This window comes from Mustela lutreola, chromosome 3, assembly GCF_030435805.1.
Source record: "Mustela lutreola isolate mMusLut2 chromosome 3, mMusLut2.pri, whole genome shotgun sequence".
In the NCBI taxonomy this organism is placed as follows: Eukaryota; Metazoa; Chordata; class Mammalia; order Carnivora; family Mustelidae; genus Mustela; species Mustela lutreola.
This window is the reverse complement of record NC_081292.1, coordinates 138,416,017-138,437,493: the sequence shown is the minus strand read 5'-3', so window position 1 is coordinate 138,437,493 and position 21,477 is coordinate 138,416,017. Positions and strand designations below refer to the sequence as shown.

At 34.0% G+C, this 21,477-nt stretch overlaps 1 protein-coding gene across 1 annotated transcript in view; it reads left to right on the top strand.

Annotated features, from left to right (window-relative positions):
* The window catches only part of AGPS (alkylglycerone phosphate synthase), a 151,368-nt gene that overhangs the window by 63,123 nt on the left and 66,768 nt on the right, over nucleotides 1-21,477 (top strand). Inside the window, exons 8-10 of the mRNA XM_059166946.1 lie at nucleotides 2,641-2,721; nucleotides 11,983-12,108; nucleotides 14,373-14,481. Coding sequence (XP_059022929.1) covers nucleotides 2,641-2,721; nucleotides 11,983-12,108; nucleotides 14,373-14,481 — 316 coding nt within the window. The remainder of the gene's footprint in view (nucleotides 1-2,640; nucleotides 2,722-11,982; nucleotides 12,109-14,372; nucleotides 14,482-21,477) is intronic.

Here is a 21,477-nt window from a genome sequence, read left to right as displayed (position 1 = left end):
TCATTTAACTCTTCCTCTAGGCTTTGTATGTCCTCTAAACTCAAAGTCAGATATAAAGTCTAGTTAGATTCAGTCATAGCTTTTAAATTTTTTTTTTTAAGCAAGGATATCTTGTAGATGGTGATGTGTTTTTCTAGCTCACGTCACATCACATCAGGAGGCACATAATACCTGGTTGTCCACTCAAAATTAATCAGGATGTTAGATGGTAACAGCCTGATTATTCTTCTGTAAAGTTCCCCATTAACCTTTGTCCTTATCCCGGAGTTTAAGAAAAGGCAGTTTCCTTAGAAGATCACCTAAGAGTAGCCTATTTTGTAATAGGCTTTGACTGTGTTTGGATTTCTGTATACGTATACTTTACTGTGTACAAATTTACCACTAAATCTGTTAATGAATTTGTGAAATAGAGACAGTAATAATCCAGAATGTAATTGTGAAGATTAAGTGAGATAATATAAAATAAAAGTCTTTTACACTGAGTAGATGCTTAAAATTCTGTGCCAGGATTTTAAATGCCAGGTTTTTAACCATTTATTTTATAGAAAAACCTTATATATTCACTGCTTTTAACATTGAACTTAGTATATGTACTGCCGAAGCGAGCACGACAGAAAGCTTATCTTATAACTGTTGTAGTGGATGGATGGTACTTAAAATTGTGATTTGCTTTAGAGTTGATAAGCTATGTCTCTGCATGATTTTGCACAGAGTACTTCTGATACAGTATGTGTAAAATATGATAGCTATGCCAGTTTTTTATTTCTATATTTCTTAAATACATATAATAATACTAGGACCTATTGGTCTAAAAGTTTTATTGTTAACTTGTATTGGGTAGTGTATACTGGATATAATAGGGTATTCTATATATTTTCTTTGAGCTTTTCTGTGAGTACCTATAAAGGGTTTTTTTTTTTTTCTTTCTTTCCCTCTGCTTCCTTCAGTCTTTTTTTCCCCCTACAAAAAATATGTTTGGGCTCCTGGCAAATTGAAGGTATATAATTAGCACAAGTACGTAATCTCTTTAAGAGCCAGCCTACTAGAGGAGAAGATGTGTCTAAGTTATTATAAGGTACCAATGGATTACTGAATTCTGTCTTTTTACTTCAGTTTAATATTTCCTTTTGTTTAGTGGCTATAGAACCAAAAGACTGATTTGGTTGTATTAAAATTGCTGTTGTCTTATTGTGAGAGTATAATTAAAATTAGAGTTTTATATAACACAAAACAAAAAGTCCATTCACATATATCACCTTATTTGATGTTTATCATAATCCTGTGAATTAAGTAGTACAGTTATTTGTATGCAAATTTGAAAGATAGGTAGACAGTTTTCATATTGTCTGTTGTATTCTTTCCTTTTTATTATTAGCTAAACTTACCTGTGTTAGTTATTGCCATGAAATCGAACATATCAAAGTGCAAAGAAAGCTTCTCTGGGATCCAGAAGAAGAGTGTATATGTTAACCTGATTGCTCAGCCAAACAGAAGGGGGAAGAAGTCTGTTTTGAAAATTTTAAATTTATTTAGAAATAAATTTAAATTTTTAAATTAAAATTAATATAAACAAATAGTAATATAAATTTTAATATAAATAATAGTAAATAGTTAATTTAAATAATATAGATTTCATATTACAATGTTATAATATAAATTTTATATTAAAGTATAATAATTTATAGTTATAATATAAATAAGTAATATTAAATATAAAACTAAAAATAATATTAAATAAAAATTAATATAAATTTAAAATTTATTTAGCGAATAATTCACGAAGATTCATATATACAAAAAATAGGTTAACCAAGAATGTTAAAAACATTTTTGGGCAGTCTTACATTTAAGTTGAGCCAGTTCATACTCAGTTCCTTCTTTTAAACAGGAGGCCAGGGTATGCTTTGGTTTCTGTCCTGGTCCTATTTTGGATTAAAAACAAAACAGGAGTGCCATTTAGTATACTCATATGTCTTTTTAGGTGACTTTTTCTCCTCTCACAGTGGCCATCTTCTAATATTCTTAAGTTACATATGATTGTTAACTATTAATAGTAGTGCAGAGAGTATTTGCAGAATGCCAGGAACTTTGTATGCTAAGTGTTTTTTTTTTTTTTTTAAGATTTTATTTTTAAATAATCTCTTCACACAGCGTGGGGCTCCAACCCACAACCCGAGATCAAGAGCTACATGTTCCACCAAATGAGCCAGCCAGGCACCCCCATCTGCTAAATTTTTATGTGCAGTATCTCATTTAATCCTTACACCAACCTTATGAGTAGTGTTACTATTCACACTTTACAAATGAGGAGACACTAAACTTAGTTACATAATTTGGCTAAGGTAAGAGGAAGAGTTTAATTCAAACTAATCCCTAAATAAAGACAGAGTCTGTGTTTTAAACCAACTCCTGTGTAATATACTCCCTGTGTTACTATATCTGTCATGTTGTGTAGTCTGGGATATATGGGTAGTGTAGTAGCATGGGTAACTCTGTTTGCTAGTTTTCTGTCTTGTCACTTGCTTCCTTGAGTTAGGAAGTTATATTTCCTCAGAAAATGTCAGTAGACTTTTGGATGATTAGCACAAGTACGTAATCTCTTTACGTTGGAGATGAGACTTTTTTTTTCCTTTGCAACAGAATCGAATCCTCTGGGTTGATGAGAATAATCTGACAGCTCATGTGGAGGCTGGTATCACAGGACAAGAGTTGGAAAGACAGGTATGTTATTTCTTTAATTAAGATTTTCAGAATTGCTATGTATCCTCTTTATTTTTTTAAAGATTTATTTACTTAGAAAGCAAGTGTGGGGAGGGACACGGAGAGAGAGGGAGAGAGAGAGAATCTCAGGCAGAGTCCCTGCTGAGCACAGAGCTAGACTCAGGGCTTGATCTCATAACCCAGAGATCATGACCTGAGCCAAAATAGAGTCAGGTGCTTACCGGACTGAGGCACCCGGGTGCCCTGCTTTGTGTCCTCTTTATGAATGGAGTATCTTTTACAGCACATTCTCTGAACAGATTTGCTCAGTTTCCATTGTGGGTCAGGCACTGAGCTAGATACTGAGGACATAGTAGTGAATAAGACCCCAACCCCTACACTTGGAAACCTTATCTTATAACAGAAAGCTTATCTTAGTATATGTGCTGCCGAAGCGAGCACGACAGAAAGCTTATCTTATAACAGAAAATAGACAGTTATGATTCAGAGTGAGAATTGCAAGGTGAAGGCTGAATGCAGGGTGTTATAGCTCAACAGATAGGGTTAGCAGGGAAGGAATTGGACAAAGAAGATATCACAGGGAACACAGCATTTAAAATGAGACTTCAGCATGGGTGAAAGTCAGCAAAAAATGGGAGTGGAGAGAACAATCCAGTCAGAGGAAGTGCAGAGGCGTTTAGGGCAGCTATTGCTTTTGGGGGGCCTGCAGACTGCTGAGTGTGGCTGAGGTCTAGTGTGTGTTTATGGGAGAATACACATTCTTGGTATTTATATGTTGGATGGGAATATGTGTAGTGGTGGTAAAGGATGAAGCCAGAAAACATGAACAGATCAGATTAGAAAGGGGCCTTATAAAGTCCCTTTTAGAAGTTTGAACTTTACCTCTGTATTCAGGTAGTTCTGGCTAGTTCCTGTATGGAGGTTGGGTGGGGGCACATAAGGGTGGTTAAAGGTTACTGGCATAATTCAGGCAAGAGCTGATAGTGACTTAAAATTAATGAGTAAGAATTGAGCAAGGAGGAACATAGAGGACATTGAACTCTCAGAAGTTGATAAATTGGATGAACTGGTAGATGTTGGTATTTACTATTAATTTAACTTTTCAATGCCTAATTTCTTTTTCTTTTTAAGATTTTATTTATTTTAGAGAGAGTGGGGTAGAGCGGTATTGAAGAGCAGAGGGAGAGGGAAGGGGAATGACTCTCAAACAGACTGCATTGAGTGTGCAGCCTGATGCAGGGCTCGATCTCACAACCCTGAGATCATGACCTGAGCCAAAATGAAGAATCAGGTGCCTAACTGAGCCACCCAGGTGCCCCAATGCCTAATTTCATTGAAAACTGCTCATCTCGTGAATTAGTCAAACTCTTGGAAACCTTGTAGCACTTTTTTAGTGCTACAAGAATTTTAGTGCTAGAAGAATTCTTGGAAAACTTTAGGTTCCTTTCATACATTCTAAGCAGATAATTATTAAAATGTATTTCCAGGGACGCCTGGGTGGCTCACTGGGTTAAAGCCTCTGCCTTCGGCTTAGGTCATGATCCCAGGGTCTTGGGATCGAGCCTCGCATCTGGCTCTCTGCTCAGTGGGAGCCTGCTTCCTCCTCTCTCTCTGCCTACTTGTGATCTATCTGTTAAATAAATAAATAAAATCTTTAAAAAAAAAAAAAAAGTATTTCCAACTTCTTCAGACATGGTCAAGATGACTGTAACTCAGCTTTTGTAAACCAAAATTAGAAAGTTTAATTTGTTGGTGATATAGTGACCACTTTGTTCAATGTGAGTTACAGAGACTCTTCTCTTCTACCTTTGAGTGGGACAGAGAGAGATAAGACATCCTTGTTGGTCTTATTTTTATTGTTTTTTTTCCTTATTTCTTGGATAAAAGTTGAATCAAATTGGTGTGCCACTGACCAATTCTGGATGAAAAACTTTGGAAAAAATTATTAAACTATTATCTTTATTTTTGATTTATGCACTAAGATAGAACTGGAATGAAATTGAACATACTAGTTGAGGCAGTGTTAAAGATCTTCAATAAGCCAAGGTTTTATATAAACCCAGGTAATAGATTTGTTAATTATTATAGTATATAATGAACTTAAGTGGGCAGAATAATAGTATTTAATGAAAATGACTGTAAAAATCCCATATTAGTTTTCTGTTATATCTGAATGAGGCACTATCAACACACCAATTTTTTTTTTATAACAAAGGGTAGCCTTTCATGTCTCTAATTTTATATCTTCTTTTATTACAGTATTTGATGGAGTATTTTAACCTTTTCAAGTTTTTTTTTTTTTTTTTTTTGGAAGGTTAGAATTAAAATTCAAAGAACATATTTCCTTGAAATTTAAATGACATTTTCCTAGACTGGGGAACTTCTGATATTTTACCTACTAGTTCATTTCCCTAAATGCCAATATAGAACTTTCTTTTTTGCCTCCAGTAAACTGTAATGTAGTTTCTATAGCCATTTTGATCCCAGTTCAAGTTCTTCCTCATTAAATTTTTGTTTACTTCAGTTTCTTAATAAGCTGAGATAACCAGCTTAAAACATCCTGCTTTTTCCTTCTAGAAATTTTAAAATGACACAAAGATAGTAGTTGGGTAGCACATGTTTTAATCTCTTTAGTTTGTAAATTATGTTGATTTTATTATGTGTACAATTTAAGGAGGTCATTAACGTGTCAATTATGGATTTGTTGTAGAGTGTCTTCATGAGGTAAAAGTGTCATACAGTAAATTGCACTTATTTAAAAGATACAATTTGATATGTTTGAAACATGAGTACAATCATGAAACCATCACCACAATCACAATAGTAAACACTGTACCAAACCCAAAGATTTCCTCTTGCTTCTTTATGATTCTCTCCACCCAACCCTTACCCTCCACCCCTGACAATCACTGATCTGCCTTTTTTTTTTTTTTTTTTTTTTTAAATAACAGAAGTGTGTTGTGTCACAGTTCTGGAAGTTGATCTGCTTTCTATCACTGTAGATTTGTTTAACTGTCCTCCAATTTTACTGAAAACTAATCAGGTACTCTTTTTGAGGGGGGATTGAGGGTATGGCTTCTTTCACGAGGCATGATTAGTTTGAGATTCATGCATATTGTTGCATGTATCAGTTAGTTTGTTCCTTTTTATTGCTCAGTAGTATTGCATTATATAGCTATACCACTGTTCACTTATCCATGAACACTTAGATTATTTACAATTTGGGGCTATTTCAAGTAAAGCTACTATGAACATTCATGTGCAAATCCTTGTTTAGACTTATGCTTTCATTTCTCTTGGGTAGATATTTTGAAATGAAGTAGTTAAATCAAGTAGTAGGTATATATTTAACCTTTTTGAAAAACTACCAAACATTTTCCCACAGGGCATCATTTCATATTCCCACTAGCACTGTGTATGAATTCCAGTTTCTCTACATCCTCTCTAGTACTTGTTAATGTTAGTCTTTTAAGTTTTAGTCATTCTACTTGATGTGTTATAGTATCTCATTGTGGTTTTAATTTGTATATCTCTAGTGTCTAGTGATCTTTACAAGTGCTCTTTGTCATCCATGGGTCCTCTTTGGTGAAGTATCTGTTCAAGTTGTTTATCTAATTTTTAAATTGGTTTGTTTGTTTTCTTATTGAGTTTTGAGAATTCTTTACATATTCTGGATAGAAGTCCTTTTGGCGAGCTATGCTTTGGAAATATTTTCTCCCAGTCTTTGTCTTGTCTTTTCAGTCTCTTAACAGAGTCTTTTGAAGAATAGATCTTTTTAATTTTGGTGAATTCCATAATGTATTTAATTTTTTACTTTATATTTCGTGGTGTTGCTGTCATATCTTGAAATCTTTGCTTTACTTAAGGTTACAAAGATTTTCTCCCATTTCAGTTTCATAGTTTTTGGTTTCCATTCAAGTCTCTGATAAGTTTTGAAGATTCTAAGTTAATGTTTATGTATGGTGCAAAGGATGGATTGAAGTTCATTTTTTTTTTTGGCATATGGATATCCAGTTATTTCAGCACCATTTGTTGAAAAGACTACCTTTCAAATTGTGTTGGCTCTTCTGGGTTTTTTCCCTTTCCATATAGACTTTCAAGGTTTTTTATATAATTATTTGACAGAGAGAAAGAGCACAATAGGCAAAGCGGCAGGCAGAGGGAGAGGGAGAAGCAGGCTCTCTGCTGAGCACGGAGCCTGATGGTGGGGCTCAATCTCAGAACCCTGGGATTATGACCTGAGCCAAAGACAGATGTTTACCCCGCTGAGCCACCCAGGCGCCCATCCATATAGACTTTAGAATCAGTTTGTTAATATCTGTAAATACCTTGTTGAGATTTTGACTGGGTTTGTTACACTGAATCTGTAGATCAATTTGGGAAGGACTGACATCATGATAATATTGAGTCTTCCATAAACATGGAATATATCTCTCCATTTATTTAAAACTTTGACTTTTCTTCATAGATTTTGTAATGTATCTGTTAGATTTATACCTAAGTATTTCATTTTGGTGGGCCTAATGTAAATGGCACTATGTTTTTATTTTTAAATTCCACTGTTGCTTCTTGGTATATTGGAAAGCAATTGAGTTTTGTATATTAATCATGTATCCTGCCGTCTTGCTTTAATTGCTTAATAGTTCAAGGTTACTTTTCTGTTTTTTCAAAGGTATTTTAACTGAGTATAGAATGATAAATTGATAGTGTTTTTCTTTCAGTAATATAAAGATAATGCTTCACTGTTGTCTCTACCGTTTTTGGCTAGAAATCTTATCTTTGTCCCTTTGTACATTCTGTGGGGTTTTTTGCCCTCTGTTTTGCTTTTAAGATTTTGTTATAACTGCTTTGAGTTATGTGATTGTGAAAGACCTTGGTGTAGGGTTTTTGTGTGTGTATTTCTTACACTGGGGCTTTGTTGAGCTTCTTTTATTTGTGCAATTATACTTTTCATCATGTTTGGAAAATTCGGGGCTATTATTTCTTCAATTATCTGACTCTCCCTCCCCCACCTGACTTTTAGGGACTCTGTTTACTTATATATTAGGCTGTTTGAAGTTCTACAGCTTACTGCTGCTCTTCTCGTTTTTTTCTTCAGTTTCTTTTGCTATGTCTTAGAGTTCACTAATCTTTTATTTGCTAAATATATTCTGCTCTTAACCCCACTAAGTGTATTTTTTTACTTCAAACATTATATTTCTTACTTTTCTAGATATTTATTTAGGTCTTCCTATATTTTCTGTGTCTCTACTCTGAACATATGGAATACAGTTAAGTAACTGTTTTCATGTCCTGGTCAGCTAATTGTAACATCTGTGTTGGTTCTGGGTTGGCTTTGATTATTTATCTCATAATATTGTTTTCCTCATTATGGGTTGTGTTTTATTGCTTCCTTGTACAGTTGGCAATTATTTTTTAAAGATTTTATTTATTTATTTGACACAGAGAGAGAGATATCATAAGTAGGTAGAGAGGCAGGCGGAGAGAGTGGGGGGGGGAAGCAGGCTCCCTGCTGAGCCGAGAGCCCGATATGGGGCTCGATCCCAGGACCTTGAGATCATGACCTGAGCCAAAGGCAGAGCCCTTAACCCACTGAACCACCCAGGCGCAATTTTTTATTAAGTACCAGACATTATGAATATCATCTTGTTAGGTCTTGGATGTTTTTCAGTTCTATAAATATTCTTGAGCTTTTTTTTCCTGGGGTATAGATATTTGGATATAGTTTGATTCTTTAGTTCTTCCTTCTGCGATCTTTTAGGTGGGTTCAGGAGCAGTGCTCAGTCTTAAAGCTAATCATTTCTCATTACTGAGGAATGACCATCTTGGGTGTTCTATCTCATGCTTTGTGAAGGAAAAATTTTCAAAGTCAGGCTGGTGGGAACAGATTTCTGGCCCTATATGAGTGCCAGTACTTTTCTCTTAATCCTTTGCATTGTTTTTAACTCTCATCCTGGGTAGTTTCCTCACTTATATGTGCTTTTCATTACTCTGCTGACTATAAAGGGGACCCTCTCTTTGCTGCTCTCTTCTCTTCAGTACTTTCTCTTGTGAATTTTATATGCTTTGGTTTCCTACAACTTCAAACTCAATCTCCTTACCTCACACACAGTGTTTGCCAGAGTTGTACTTGGATTCTCTTTCCCTGCATCACCATCTAGAGCATAAGCAAGGGGCATTCATAGTATTCACTTCCTTTGTTTGCTTTCTCAAGGGATCACAGTCCTTTGTTACCTCATGTCCAGTTATTTAAAGACTTTCGTATCTTATATTTTTTCAGGTTTTTTTCTCTTTTTTCTTCATGTGAGAGGATAAATCTAGTTCCTTTTACTTGAACTTGGGTGAATGTCTCTGCTGCACTTTCAATTTTTTCCTTTATACTTCTAATTGTTCTGTATTTATTTATGTTTCTTGTTAATTTCAGTTCCTTCTCTTTCTATATGATAACAAGCTCTGCAATTTAGAATTTGCTCTTAGTGTTGTGTCTCATGCCTAGAACATAGTATTTGTTTTAATATTGAATGGGAGTACAGAAATGAGTAAGATAAATTTCTTATTCTGTTTTATGGGATACAGATGGAGAGGAGAGGTTATTTTATTTTATTACAAAAGGATATTTGAGGGGCACCTGGGTGGCTTAGTGGGTTAAGGCCTCTGCCTTGTGCTCGGGTCATGGTCCCCGGATTCTGGGATCGAGCCCCACGTCGGGCTCTCTGCTTAGCAGGGAGCCCGCTTCCTCCTCTCTCTCTCTCTCTTCCTGCCTCTCTGCCTATTTGTGATCTGTCTGTCAAATAAATAAATAATTTTTTTTTTAAAAAAAGGATATTTGATTAACTATATGAGTTAAATCTTTAAACCTTTGTTCAGATTTTCCAGCAGCTAATGGCATTAACAAAGACACAGCAAGCGGTGCCTGAGTGGCTCAGTTGGTTAAACATCTGCCTTGGGCTTAGGTCCTGATCCCAGACTCCCAGGATCAAACCCCACATCGGGCTCCCTGTTCAACGGGGAGTCTGCTTCTCCCTCTGCCTCTTACCCGACTCTTGTGCTCTCTCACTCTCTCTCAAATAAATAAATAAAATCTTAAAAACAAAAACAAATCACAGCCTTTAGAAGAAAAAGTGGCTGAATGTATGTGGTCATAGATACCATTTATTAAGCACCCAACCATATGCCAAAAATTGTTTCCTATTAATAAGTGCACTGTAACATGCAGATTTTCTAGCAAGCATAAATGGCAAGTTTCATGTTCAGGTTCTTAACCATTACACTTACTTCACTTACCTAGTAGGAAGTTAGTCAGATTTTAACAAAGTAGTAGATTTAAAATGGTGTGCTAGGTTGAGGTCCTTGAGCATAGAGACTGTCTTCCCCCCCCCCCCCCATTCTTTTTATATCCTCATTTTCATTGCTTTACGTAATTCCTGGCTTGTGGTAGCCACTTTATAATTGAGGAAGGTAATGAAGTAAACCTACAGGCATAAGAGGCAAATTATATATGTAACACTGGATATACTCACAGAAGTAGTTTAGATTTAATTTGCTTTGGTGTAGGTAATGTGGAGATTTTGTCATCAGAATATATGAAAACTCACTGTTTAGTGCTTAGGATATCTAAGTGCTCTATTAGTGTTTTTCCTTTTTCTGCTAATTTCAGAAAAATTGAGTAACAGTAGTTTTTTTTTGAGAGTAAATAATACGAATATAGATTGGGAATAAGGAAAAACTAAAAAATAACAATCTGATGATCTTCATTTTAAATTGTTCATTCAGGGACGCCTGGGTGGCTCAGTTGGTTAAGCAGCTGCCTTCGGCTCAGATCATGATCCCAGCGTCTTGGGATCAAGTCCCACATCGGGCTCCTTGCTCGGTGGGGAGCCTGCTTCTCCCTCTGCCTCTGCCTGCCATTCTGTCTGCCTGTGCTCCCCCCCACCCCCCGATAAATAAACAAAATCTTTTAAAAAAATAATAAAATAAAAAAATAAATTGTTCATTCTTATATTTAAGCTACTTCTTTGTGAGTAGTTAGTAATTTCTTAAAATTAAAGACCTTGAATATTTAGTGAAATTTATTATTAATAATTGATATCTTTTTAAATGCTGTTTTTCTAGCAAAAATGTTAGAAAAGATAATAATTTGCAATGCTTATGTGCAAAAGCTAACAAATTATGTTTAACTTATTAAGTTCTCTCAGTTTGGATCACAACTTTTATACCATACTTACAGATACAAACATAGCTGACATATTCTACATCTCTGCATGGCTTACTTGAAAAATAGAAGCAGTTGCTTAACTGAATGACTATCAAAATGGTCAATACAGATTGATGGGCTTGAGTGCAGTAGACAGTGAGTGTGCAGATGGTGGTGTCTGTACCATTTGACATGGGATGCCTTAGTCTTTAAAATGATTTCAGTGGAATGGCTTTGGTGGTGTTGCAGTAAAGGGCATCCATTCAACTTCAGGTGCTGTGCAGATGGCAAAGCCAAGCTAATATAGAAAAATGAGAAACAAGTGACTATTTAATGTACAGGAATGCATGATCTGCATCACAAATAAATGATGGTATTACATGCAGGAAACCTAGCCAGATGGCTGTACATTAAAACACATGACTCCTTGAGAGAATTAAGTACAGGCAATTTGCTTAGATTTTCTGCAGGCCTGCTGCATATTATGTTAGGGTAGGGAAAACAAGAGATTAAGTGCTTTATTTATTGAAAGTGTTTAGGTGAAGTTGGCAGTTATTTAAACATAATCTGATCTCCGTAAGTATTTAAATTATCTCTTTGTGGTTAAAAAAAAAAAAAAGAAGTAGGGACGGTAGTTGGTTTTATTTTAAAAGGATGAAAGGAGTAAGATTGGCTAGCAAGCCTGTCTTTTGGTCCACATTTTTCAGTTTTATAAAGTTTTCCACTGGGCAAAAGCTTAAAAAATTTTTTGGATGAGCATGATAAAAGTATTTCTTTTTTTATATGGGTTTTAATGAGTCCAAATACCAGTGACATATGGAAATTTTAAAGTATGAAGCATGAGAGACTGTGGACTCTGAGAAACAAACTGAGGGTTTCGGAGGGGAGGGGAGTGGGTGCATGGGTGAACCTGGTGGTGGGTATTAAGGAGGGCATGGGTTGCATGGAGCACTGGATGTGGTGCATAAATAGTGAATCTTGGAACACTGAAAAAAAATTAATGTGTTGAATGCTATATGAAATGGTCCCATTTTCACTAGTAAAATACTACATTTTTTGTTTTTCAGCTTAAAGAAAGTGGTTATTGTACAGGTCATGAACCAGATTCACTGGAATTCAGCACCGTGGGAGGATGGGTTTCTACTCGGGCATCGGGCATGAAGAAGAATATCTATGGCAATATTGAGGACCTGGTAAATTTTTTTCTGGTTACTATGTCATAATTGATTAGTATATTACTATAAAATGATTAAAGCCTTTTTTAGAGTTATATGGTAGGGGTCTTCTCAAAAGTATACCCCTTTTGATTATAGTGAAGTTGACTGTGTGTAATAGAAGCAGTTTAAAGACAACTGTGGTCATTATTTACAGGTGCTCCTTTTCAAATGACTGATATTTCAACTTTATAGATGCTTCATATTATCTGACTTATAAAATATATAAACATTATTTTATAAGCCTCATGGAGCCTCAGTCTTCAAGTCCACCAAGGTTTTAGTCCATTTATTTAGATGATCTCATCATTGCCACTCTTGCCTTAGGAGAGTTTATACTTACTTCTCTTAAAAAATTTTTTCTCTATAGAGTTAGAGAGCCTAATTAAAAAGGTTCTAGTAGATAGCAATATGACCTGTAGTGGTTTATGTGTACACCATTTTATTTTAGCTGATCTGGTGCCAGTGTTCTGGGAGTTAGTGTGGTAATAGTATAACTGTGGGCATTCTGACTAGGGATTAGATATCATTTGTTCCATGTGTAGCTTTTCCAGTGATTAGTTGTGTGACCTTGTACAAATTAGCTCATCTTTCTAAACTTCTTTCCTCTTACTTCTTAAAGTAGAATAATGATATTCACTGCATGGAATTATTATAAGTGTGTATTATAAACACTTAAAATGTTCACATAATCCTGTCTTTTTAAAAATTGAGGATATTTAAGAAATCACATTTTTCCTTTTGCAAATAAAATAACATTCAATTTCAGAAGAGAGAATTTGATCCTTTCACTATTGGATTATTAAAAACTTTTTCATAGTTAACATGTGATAGACTGCTACATTTAGTACTGCTAAAGCATGTCATTTATTTTATCGCTTTTTTGGAGAGCCTTAAGGACCACAGATCATTATATATCCTAATGTGCTTACTTGCATGTGTGTATCTGGCTTTTGATACAGAATAGGATCATGCTGTGTTTAATCTCTTTAGACTATGTTATCAATATATTAATTTGAAAAAAAACAAAGACAAGTGTATTTATACACTATCATTTTTAGACTGTATATAATTCTCTTTTACTAGTAATTCATGGTTTATTAAAGTAATTCCCAATTAGTGAATATTTTAAATTATTCTTGATTTCAAAATTGTAGGAAAAAAAGAGGAAAATATCTTCTTTAGTAATTTCCTTGGTATACATCTTCAGTCACTTTGGGGGAAGTTCCTAAGGCTTGAATTGCTGAATCAAGACATTTATATATATTTTTTAAGTCTTTGAATTTTTATTGCCAAAATGTTTCATAGAAATTTGTGCCAATTGGCATTCCCACTAGCACTATGAGAGTATTTCTTTTACTGGACCCTTTATTTATATTTTTGTCTTTTTAATTTTTTTAATTTCTTTAATTGCAAGTGAATGTATCCTTTTAAAATGTCTTCATTGGTGATTTTTGTTTTCTATTTTGTGAATTGTTTATTGATGTCCTCTGCTCATTTCCTTAAATAATAAATAGACTATTTTTGTTTATCTGTCAAAAAACTGTTGTAAAAATGTGTTGGGATTTTTACCTAACCATTTCCTGATTTAAATTTCAGGAACTATTTGAGTGACCCTCTCCCTTGAGTATGCTTACATTCTCACTGGTGTGAGACTTGTATCACATGCATCTCTCTTCTTTTCAGTTCAATCACTACATCTCCCTCTTCATCCCATTTTTTGCCTGATTAATTAATACTTCATTCTTTTCATTCTTTTCTACTAAGTGGGCAAAGTAGATAAATTGAGGGTGGGAATAAGGCAAGAGTAAATTTTTTCTTTGAATTCTAAGCATTGAAGCAGCTTGAGGTGATTAATAGTGCTTCATTCAAAATTAAGTGAAAGAATGAACCTATTAAAATATGATCATTATTTTTTTTCGTCCTTTAGTTTTTTGCCACATGGATAATCCTAGACTAAATTTGGTTTAAAGAAAAGTGCTTTTCATTTTTTTAAGGTGATGAACATACCCAAATCAGTAACAATCTTAGAATGATTTTTCTTCTTTTAAAGTTATATAAAATTTATTTTTAGTCTAAGAATTATTAAAAGATACTAGAATTCTGAAGGGTATCACCATTTATCACTTAATCTATTATTTTAAAAGTAGAGTTTTTTATAAATATGGATGGTTGTGTGTACACACATGCACAACATTCACTGACAAATATGTAGACTTTACATCATGCATTGTATTAAACAGGTGGTTCATATAAAAATGGTAACACCTAGAGGTATAATAGAAAAAAGCTGTCAAGGACCTCGTATGTCAACAGGCCCTGATATCCATCACTTCATCATGGGATCTGAAGGTAAATATAACTAAATTTATTACAAAAAATTACAGGTTAGAGACTCAGTTTTGTGAAAATCTGTGATACTGTGATATAAGATCTTTGAAAGAAAGGCACGTTTTATGTATTTAAAGAATGGTGATTTTTTTTAAGTTTTATTACTTTAATTTAGTACTTCATAAAGTTTTTATTATGAGAACATCTTATTAAACGTCCTTTTACATTTTGGTTTTTTATAGTTTTAGAGATGTTAGCCTTTTTGGTATTCTATTTTTGTTTTACAGTTTTTTAGGAAGAGTAGTTGTTAAGATTTAAAATGGTTTGCTTTAAAATTTTATATAATAGTATTCTCTAACCTTGTCTGACTTCTCAGGGGTGAAGAGCTGAGAAAGTATTGTCTTAGTGTCTTGCCTTTCTGTAATTGTACTTTTTATTACTTGCTATTTGATTCTTTGAAGAAGTGGAATTTAAAATCCTGTTGATTTATATATCTTTTAAAATGTGTGATGTACTTTTTTTTCTTTTAACTGTTTACTGTTCTTTGCTTGGTTACTTAATGCTGGGTTGATTAGAATGTAGTTCTTTATCTCACATTTAACTGCTGTACTGATCAGGAAAAAACTGATCTATTTTGTAAACTAACTGTTCTGCGGTGATTGTTGTGGATAAGATGAACATAGTCGTGTTTTTTAATTCTTAGAATAGTAGACAGGGATATCCCTTAAATTCAGAGAAATAAGATAAAACAAGTGTCTCTAACTTAGTGGAGGAACTCATTACTAATTTAGAAGATGGTACAAGCTAAAAAAGAGATAGATTTTTGAAATGTTTAGCTGTATTCATGAATGAGAGAGCAATTATAATAAACTAGGATGATAGGACATCAATTCTATCTTTTGATAGAAACATCAAGGAAGGAAAATACAACAAACTATGTCTCAGTGCCATGTTAGAGGTCAACTGTTGATTTGATGAGCAGTGATATAGCTTAAATATTTTTTCATGATAATCAATGATAAACCTTTGTCACGATGTATCACCAGTTTACTTTCTTATTTCTGATCAGTATACTCTTCTGTGGAAAAATAGAACTACATTTTTATGAGAAAAATGTTAAATTCCCTTAACAAATTCTGCAACTTCTAATACTAACACATCATCCAAAAGTTAACTGAGATATATAACCTTTTGCCACCTGGTATCAAATTGAGTAATGAATAGGTATTAAAACTGAGAGTTACTAATTATACTCTTGGTGCATACATAGTTGGAGTCAACTCTGTAAATATAAATGATCTTTTTAAGTAACTATATCAGACTTTTTTTCTCCCTTTGCTTAGTATTTTAAAATTTTTGGTGCTAGTCACTATTCTGGCACACTGAAGGGACACAGGTAACAATTGGCCTTTATAATATAGTATGATAAATTGTATGATTAGAAGTAAATGCAGGAGAAATACAGACAAAGTTCATATTAATGGGTGCTTAAGAAGACCTCTTCAGAGGGGTCATACCTAAAGTGGTCCCTGAAGGTTGATAGGAGTTGACGGAATAAGGTGGTGAGGGAGTTGCCCTGCAGAGAGAACTGCAGGTGGGCAGACTTAAAGTGAAAAGAGCCGTCTCTGCATGGTGAAGCTGCCAGGTTTTCAGTATAACAGGAACATAAGATTTAGCTATAAGAGTGTAGTAGGCAGCAGGTCTAGAGTAGAATGGTAAGGGTTACAGGGTAACTGGAGAGAGAATTTGGTCTTTTATGTCTTTTAAAATAGTTTAAACTGTATCTAAATGACTAGAACACCTCTCTCAATAATAAATTATTTTCTGAATTTGAGGAAGGTAAACTCATAATAGAGGAAGCAAAGAAATATGATTTATTAAACATATACTAGGGAAAATTACTGTATTTAAATGAGATTTTATTATACACATATATGTAAAATGATTTAGGAGCATGAATGATGAAATCTTTCAGATCTGGATTTCAGTCCTGGTTCCACCACATAAATTTCTGTGGCTTGTGTAAATTAGGTAATTTTCTATGCCAGTGTTCTCAGCTATAGAATTAGGATAATAAAAGAAACCATTTTCATAAGCTTTTGTGAGGATTAAATGAGATTATGATAAGCAGTCTATAAGCATTTAGTAAATACTGAACAAATGTTAAGTTTATTACTATTGTTGCTATTTATTATTTTGGCATCAGTGGTCTTTACAAGTAGTCTATACAAGTATAGTCCTTAATCCCCATCTCTGTATGTGGACATAGAGTCATCTTAATGTAGGCTGGGAGACAGCATGATTGAGAAAGTTAATTTATGTGAAATCATTTTTTTTTTAATTTTATTTTTTACTTTAGGATTTTTTTTTTTTTTACGTTTTTAAATTCTAGTTAGCATGCAATATAATACTAGTTTTCGGGAGTATAGAATAGTGATTCAGCACTTCTGTATATCACCTAGTACTCATCACAGCAAGTTCATATTCTTTCATAGTATGTATTTTTATCTGTTGTCTTTAGCCATCTAAATAATTACCTTCTGCCTTAAATGTGAATCATATACTTTTCTTCAAGTTAAAAAAATTTTTTTTGCTATAGTTAAAATTATCTCATGATAGCCTTGAAAGCATTATCATTAAAGAATGCTTTTTTTTTTCAAAGATTTTATTTATTTATTTGACAGAGATCACAAGTAGGCAGAGAGGCAGGCAGAGACAGAGAGAGGGGGAATCAGGCTTCCCTCTGCGCAGAGAGCCCAATGCGGGGCTCGATCTCAGGACCCTGAGATCATGACCTGAGCGGAAGGCAGAGGCTTAACCCACTGAGCTACTCAGGCGCCCCTAAAATGTATTTTTCTGATCCTTCTAAGTTCTACATGTGACTAATCATGTTGAATTTAATGTTTTTATCTTGTGTTACGAATTTTTCGTAATGATTTTTTTCAATTAGCAGCTTCCTTCCATTTTAGACACTATAATAGTCAAAGCCTCTGAAATGCTTTACATCTTTTCTTACGTATGAAATTTACTAGTAACTCAAAATAATTTGTTCTTTCATTTGAAAAATGGTTAAAACTACATTTTTATTTTTTTAAGCCTATGACCCACCCTTGTTTTTGTCTTTGCTCTATGTCGAAATAAGTGAAATGCTTATTATCAGTCCTTTTTTTTTTTAAATCTTTTTTTTTTTTTAAGGATTTTATTTATTTATTTGACAGAGAGAGATCACAAGTAGGCAGAGAGGCAGGCAGAGAGAGAGAGAGGGAGAGGAGGAAGCAGGCCCCCTGCTGAGCAGAGAGCCCGATGCGGGACTCGATCCCAGGACCCTGAGATCATGACCTGAGCCGAAGGCAGCGACTTAACCCACTGAGCCACCCAGGCGCCCCCTTATTATCAGTCCTTTTGTGTAATTTTACCTTTTGTATGACCTTGAGACTTGTAAGACAGCTTGAGTGGTTATAATGTCCATGGGTTGCACTTTGTTTCCTTCATTGTTGAAAATGCTGCTCCAGTGTTGCTTGGTTTTATATGTGGCTTTAAAGAAATCTAATGCTAGTTCTTTTGCCTTTGTAGATTGTTTCCCTCTTTTTGCCTGAGTGTCCTGAGGATTTTTTAATTAATGAAGTCTACTACTTTTATAGCTCAGAGTTGATTGATCTGTGTTGTTTAACATGGCACCCAGTGGACCCTTTCTATGTTTACATTTACATCTTTTATTCTTTCTGGAAAATTTTTTTTGAATCTACTGTTAAATATTAGGGGTTCCCTCCCTTTGTTTTGATTTTTCTTCTTCAGGGACACCAATTATACTATACTTGACTGTGTTTGTTTGGCATTTCAGGGAGTGACTAACCCTTTTTTATTCCCAGCTTTTTTCTTTATTTCATTTTCATTCCCTTCATTATTTTCCTGCTCTTCTTCAGTGCCCTTTATCAAGTCTTCATTTGAATCTATTCTCTGTTCTCCTTTGGATACCTTATAACTTAGCCTTCATTTTTTATATGTTGTTTTATTGTTGTCGCTGCTCTTTTTCTTTCCTGAGATTAGTTATCTCTCATTTCATTTCTTCTTGTTTTTTGCTGACTTTTGATGATTGTATTTCTGATTCAGGTTTTTTTTTTTTATTTTTTTAATTTTTAATATCCCCAAAGGCTTGCTTGACAATATTTAATTCAGTTTGAGATGTTTATTACTGTTTTCTTTACAGGATCGTGATTGGTTTAGGAGAGAGACTTTTCATGAGCAGAAAAGCTTTTATTTACATTTTGTCTCTTTCTAGTAGTTTTTGTGGATTTGGTCTGCTTTTTTCTATTGCTATTTATTACTTAGAGAGTGTTTCCTAGTTTGGGAATGTTCTTTTCTGTGCTGCTTCCCTCTCTTGTGCTACTTGTTTTGTGGATGGTGGTATTTTGGTGGGAGAAGGCATGGCATGTCTTCTTTTTTATTTCTATAGGATATTTAATTTCCCTCTCTTACTTAATTCTTTCCCATCATTACTTTGTCTCCAAGGAGTACCACACTTCTCTGAATATGATGCTCCTCTGAAAATGTTCCACTTGTCTCTCTAAGGATGCCTTTCTAGTTCTTCCCATTTTCAGACCCTCCCCACAGCCAGGGCTATGGATTTCCCTGTACAGGATTTTGGTGTTACTGTTGCACTTTTGGTGTCTGTGGTTGATTTTGTCTTTGCTTTCTCCAAGTCCTCAGATACTCTTTGTTTTTCCATATAAAATATTTTAAGCCTCCCCTTACTTTCTACACTTAGAAGCTTGCAGCAGGTGGAAGGCTATAGTAGGTCTTTCGGAATTTTTTCTTTTTATCTCTATTTAACAAGTAATGTGAGGGTCAGAGTGTTTTTTTTTTTTTTTTTGTCTTCTAGTAATGGTGAAAGTTTTATTTCAATATTATTTGTGGTTTTCTGTTTCTTGTTGATTTTTTTGTTTTGAGGCAGGGGAAGGTAGAGAGAGGGAAGATTCAGAGTCAAATGACTTACATTCTTCTTAGTCCTGAAGTCACCTGAAAGTATATTGTTAAATTACAAAAGAATTTATTTACTTTAAGCAAATACTTGCATTTTATATCAAATAGCACGTGAAGCTTTCAGTTTTCTTGAGAAGAAACGTTATATTTGAAAATTATAGATTAGAAAATTCTTAAATTTATTGTAGTGTAGTTTTGATGAAACCAAAAAGTGAATGATGTATAAGCCTCTGTGATGTCATATTGCCATGGAATTATTTATAAGCAATTATATAAAGTAGAATTAAAATATAAGTGTATAAAGTGATATAATGTACATATATTCAAGGTATAATAATTCAAGTCTTTTATATCATTCCACTGGCATAACGTTCCCAAAGCAAAAGAATCATTAAATATAATAAAACACAACAGAAACGAGCCATTTGATTGAGTGAATTTAGATATATCCATTTGTAATGGGCTAATTTGAATGGAAGTTGAATGGAAGCTGCTCTCTGAGACCTGGGTGACTTTGCTTTCACAGTGGGACCCCCTGTAGACTCATAGCTGGATAGTTGCAGAGACTTGCTTTGGGCATTTCATTAACCTTGTGATAATGCAGAGTCTCACTTTACAATTTTTTTTTTAACCTCACTTATGTTATGGGGGGTTTTATTACTTGAGAGTGCCTACTCTACATAGGAAGCAATACAGGTAGGCAGAAGTTTAAGGCATGGTCACTTTACACTGTAGAATTAGGATTTTAAAAGAAGTTTGCTAATGTAAAGGTATATATATTTTAAAATAAACTTTTTGAATATAGTAATTACATGTGCAAAATTAAAATATGGACAGATGTACAAAATTCAAAAGGTATTAAGGATGTATAATGGGAAATCTGCCTTCTGTTCCTTCTTCAGAGCATTTCCTTTGTTCACAGTAAACACTTTGTGCTATATTTAAGTGTGTATGTATGCTCTTTTAAAAGCACAAACGGGATTTTACTACTCTGCTTGCACTTTGTAAAGCTTACTCCATATCATTACGTTTAGAGCCACTTCATTCTTTTCGACAGCTACTGACTACACTAGCCAGACCCTCATTGATTGGCATTTAAATGGTTTCCAGCTTTTTCCTGGATTATATTTAAGTTGTATTAGATAATATTATATGCTTTAATTCAAAGAAGGATTTTCAAATGACTCAGATGTTAAGGAAAGATTTCACAAAAACCTGAGAACTTGGAGTTTAGTTTTAAGAAGAAAAGTGTTCCTGTCTGCAATCATGGCTTATTCTGACCTTTTCCTTAATGGATTTCAATCTGGTGACTTTTTAGTTTCAGCAAGTATTTATTAAAGTGTTCTGTAATCTGTGGTCAGATTAGAGTTAAATAGAGATGATTCCTGTGTTTAGGATTATATGCCTGTCAAATTTTAGTTCGTTTGTAGAAAGGACATTTAACATGAGGTGTTAATTCCAAGGCTACCAGGAGCTTCTATAAATGTAAAAAGGGTTGAAAGAATTACAAATAAGCTTAGTGGTACTGTCAGCATAGTGGTAGGAAAATCAGCAACTTTAGAAATTAAAGTGATACCACTTGTATTGATAGGAACGAACAAGTGTGGTAAATAATTCTGTACTGGTAGATGAGGGGACATCATAGTACTAGTATTGTACTTGTCAGCCTTTTGCCTCTTCTCTGGCCAAGATTTAGAAGTTCTTTTAGGTGCCTTTTATAGCATAAGATTCTTATATAAGTTCTTTCAGGTGCCCTTTAAGATACTTTTATAGCATAAGATACAAATTTTCCAATTTGTACAAGGTATAACTGTTAGCTCCTTATTAAAAAAAAAAACTCTGAAGTTTCATTTGTAATTCGTTTAGAGAATTAATTAACTTATCATGGTTATTTTTTTAATAGCTTCATTGAAATATAATTCACATGCTGTAAAATTCACCCATTTTAAGTGTATCTCTTAGAAGGGATAGTTCCTGAGGTTAGTGTTTGGGATACTTTTCTGAGCATATTTGGCGTCTTGAGGCATATTTGGTGTC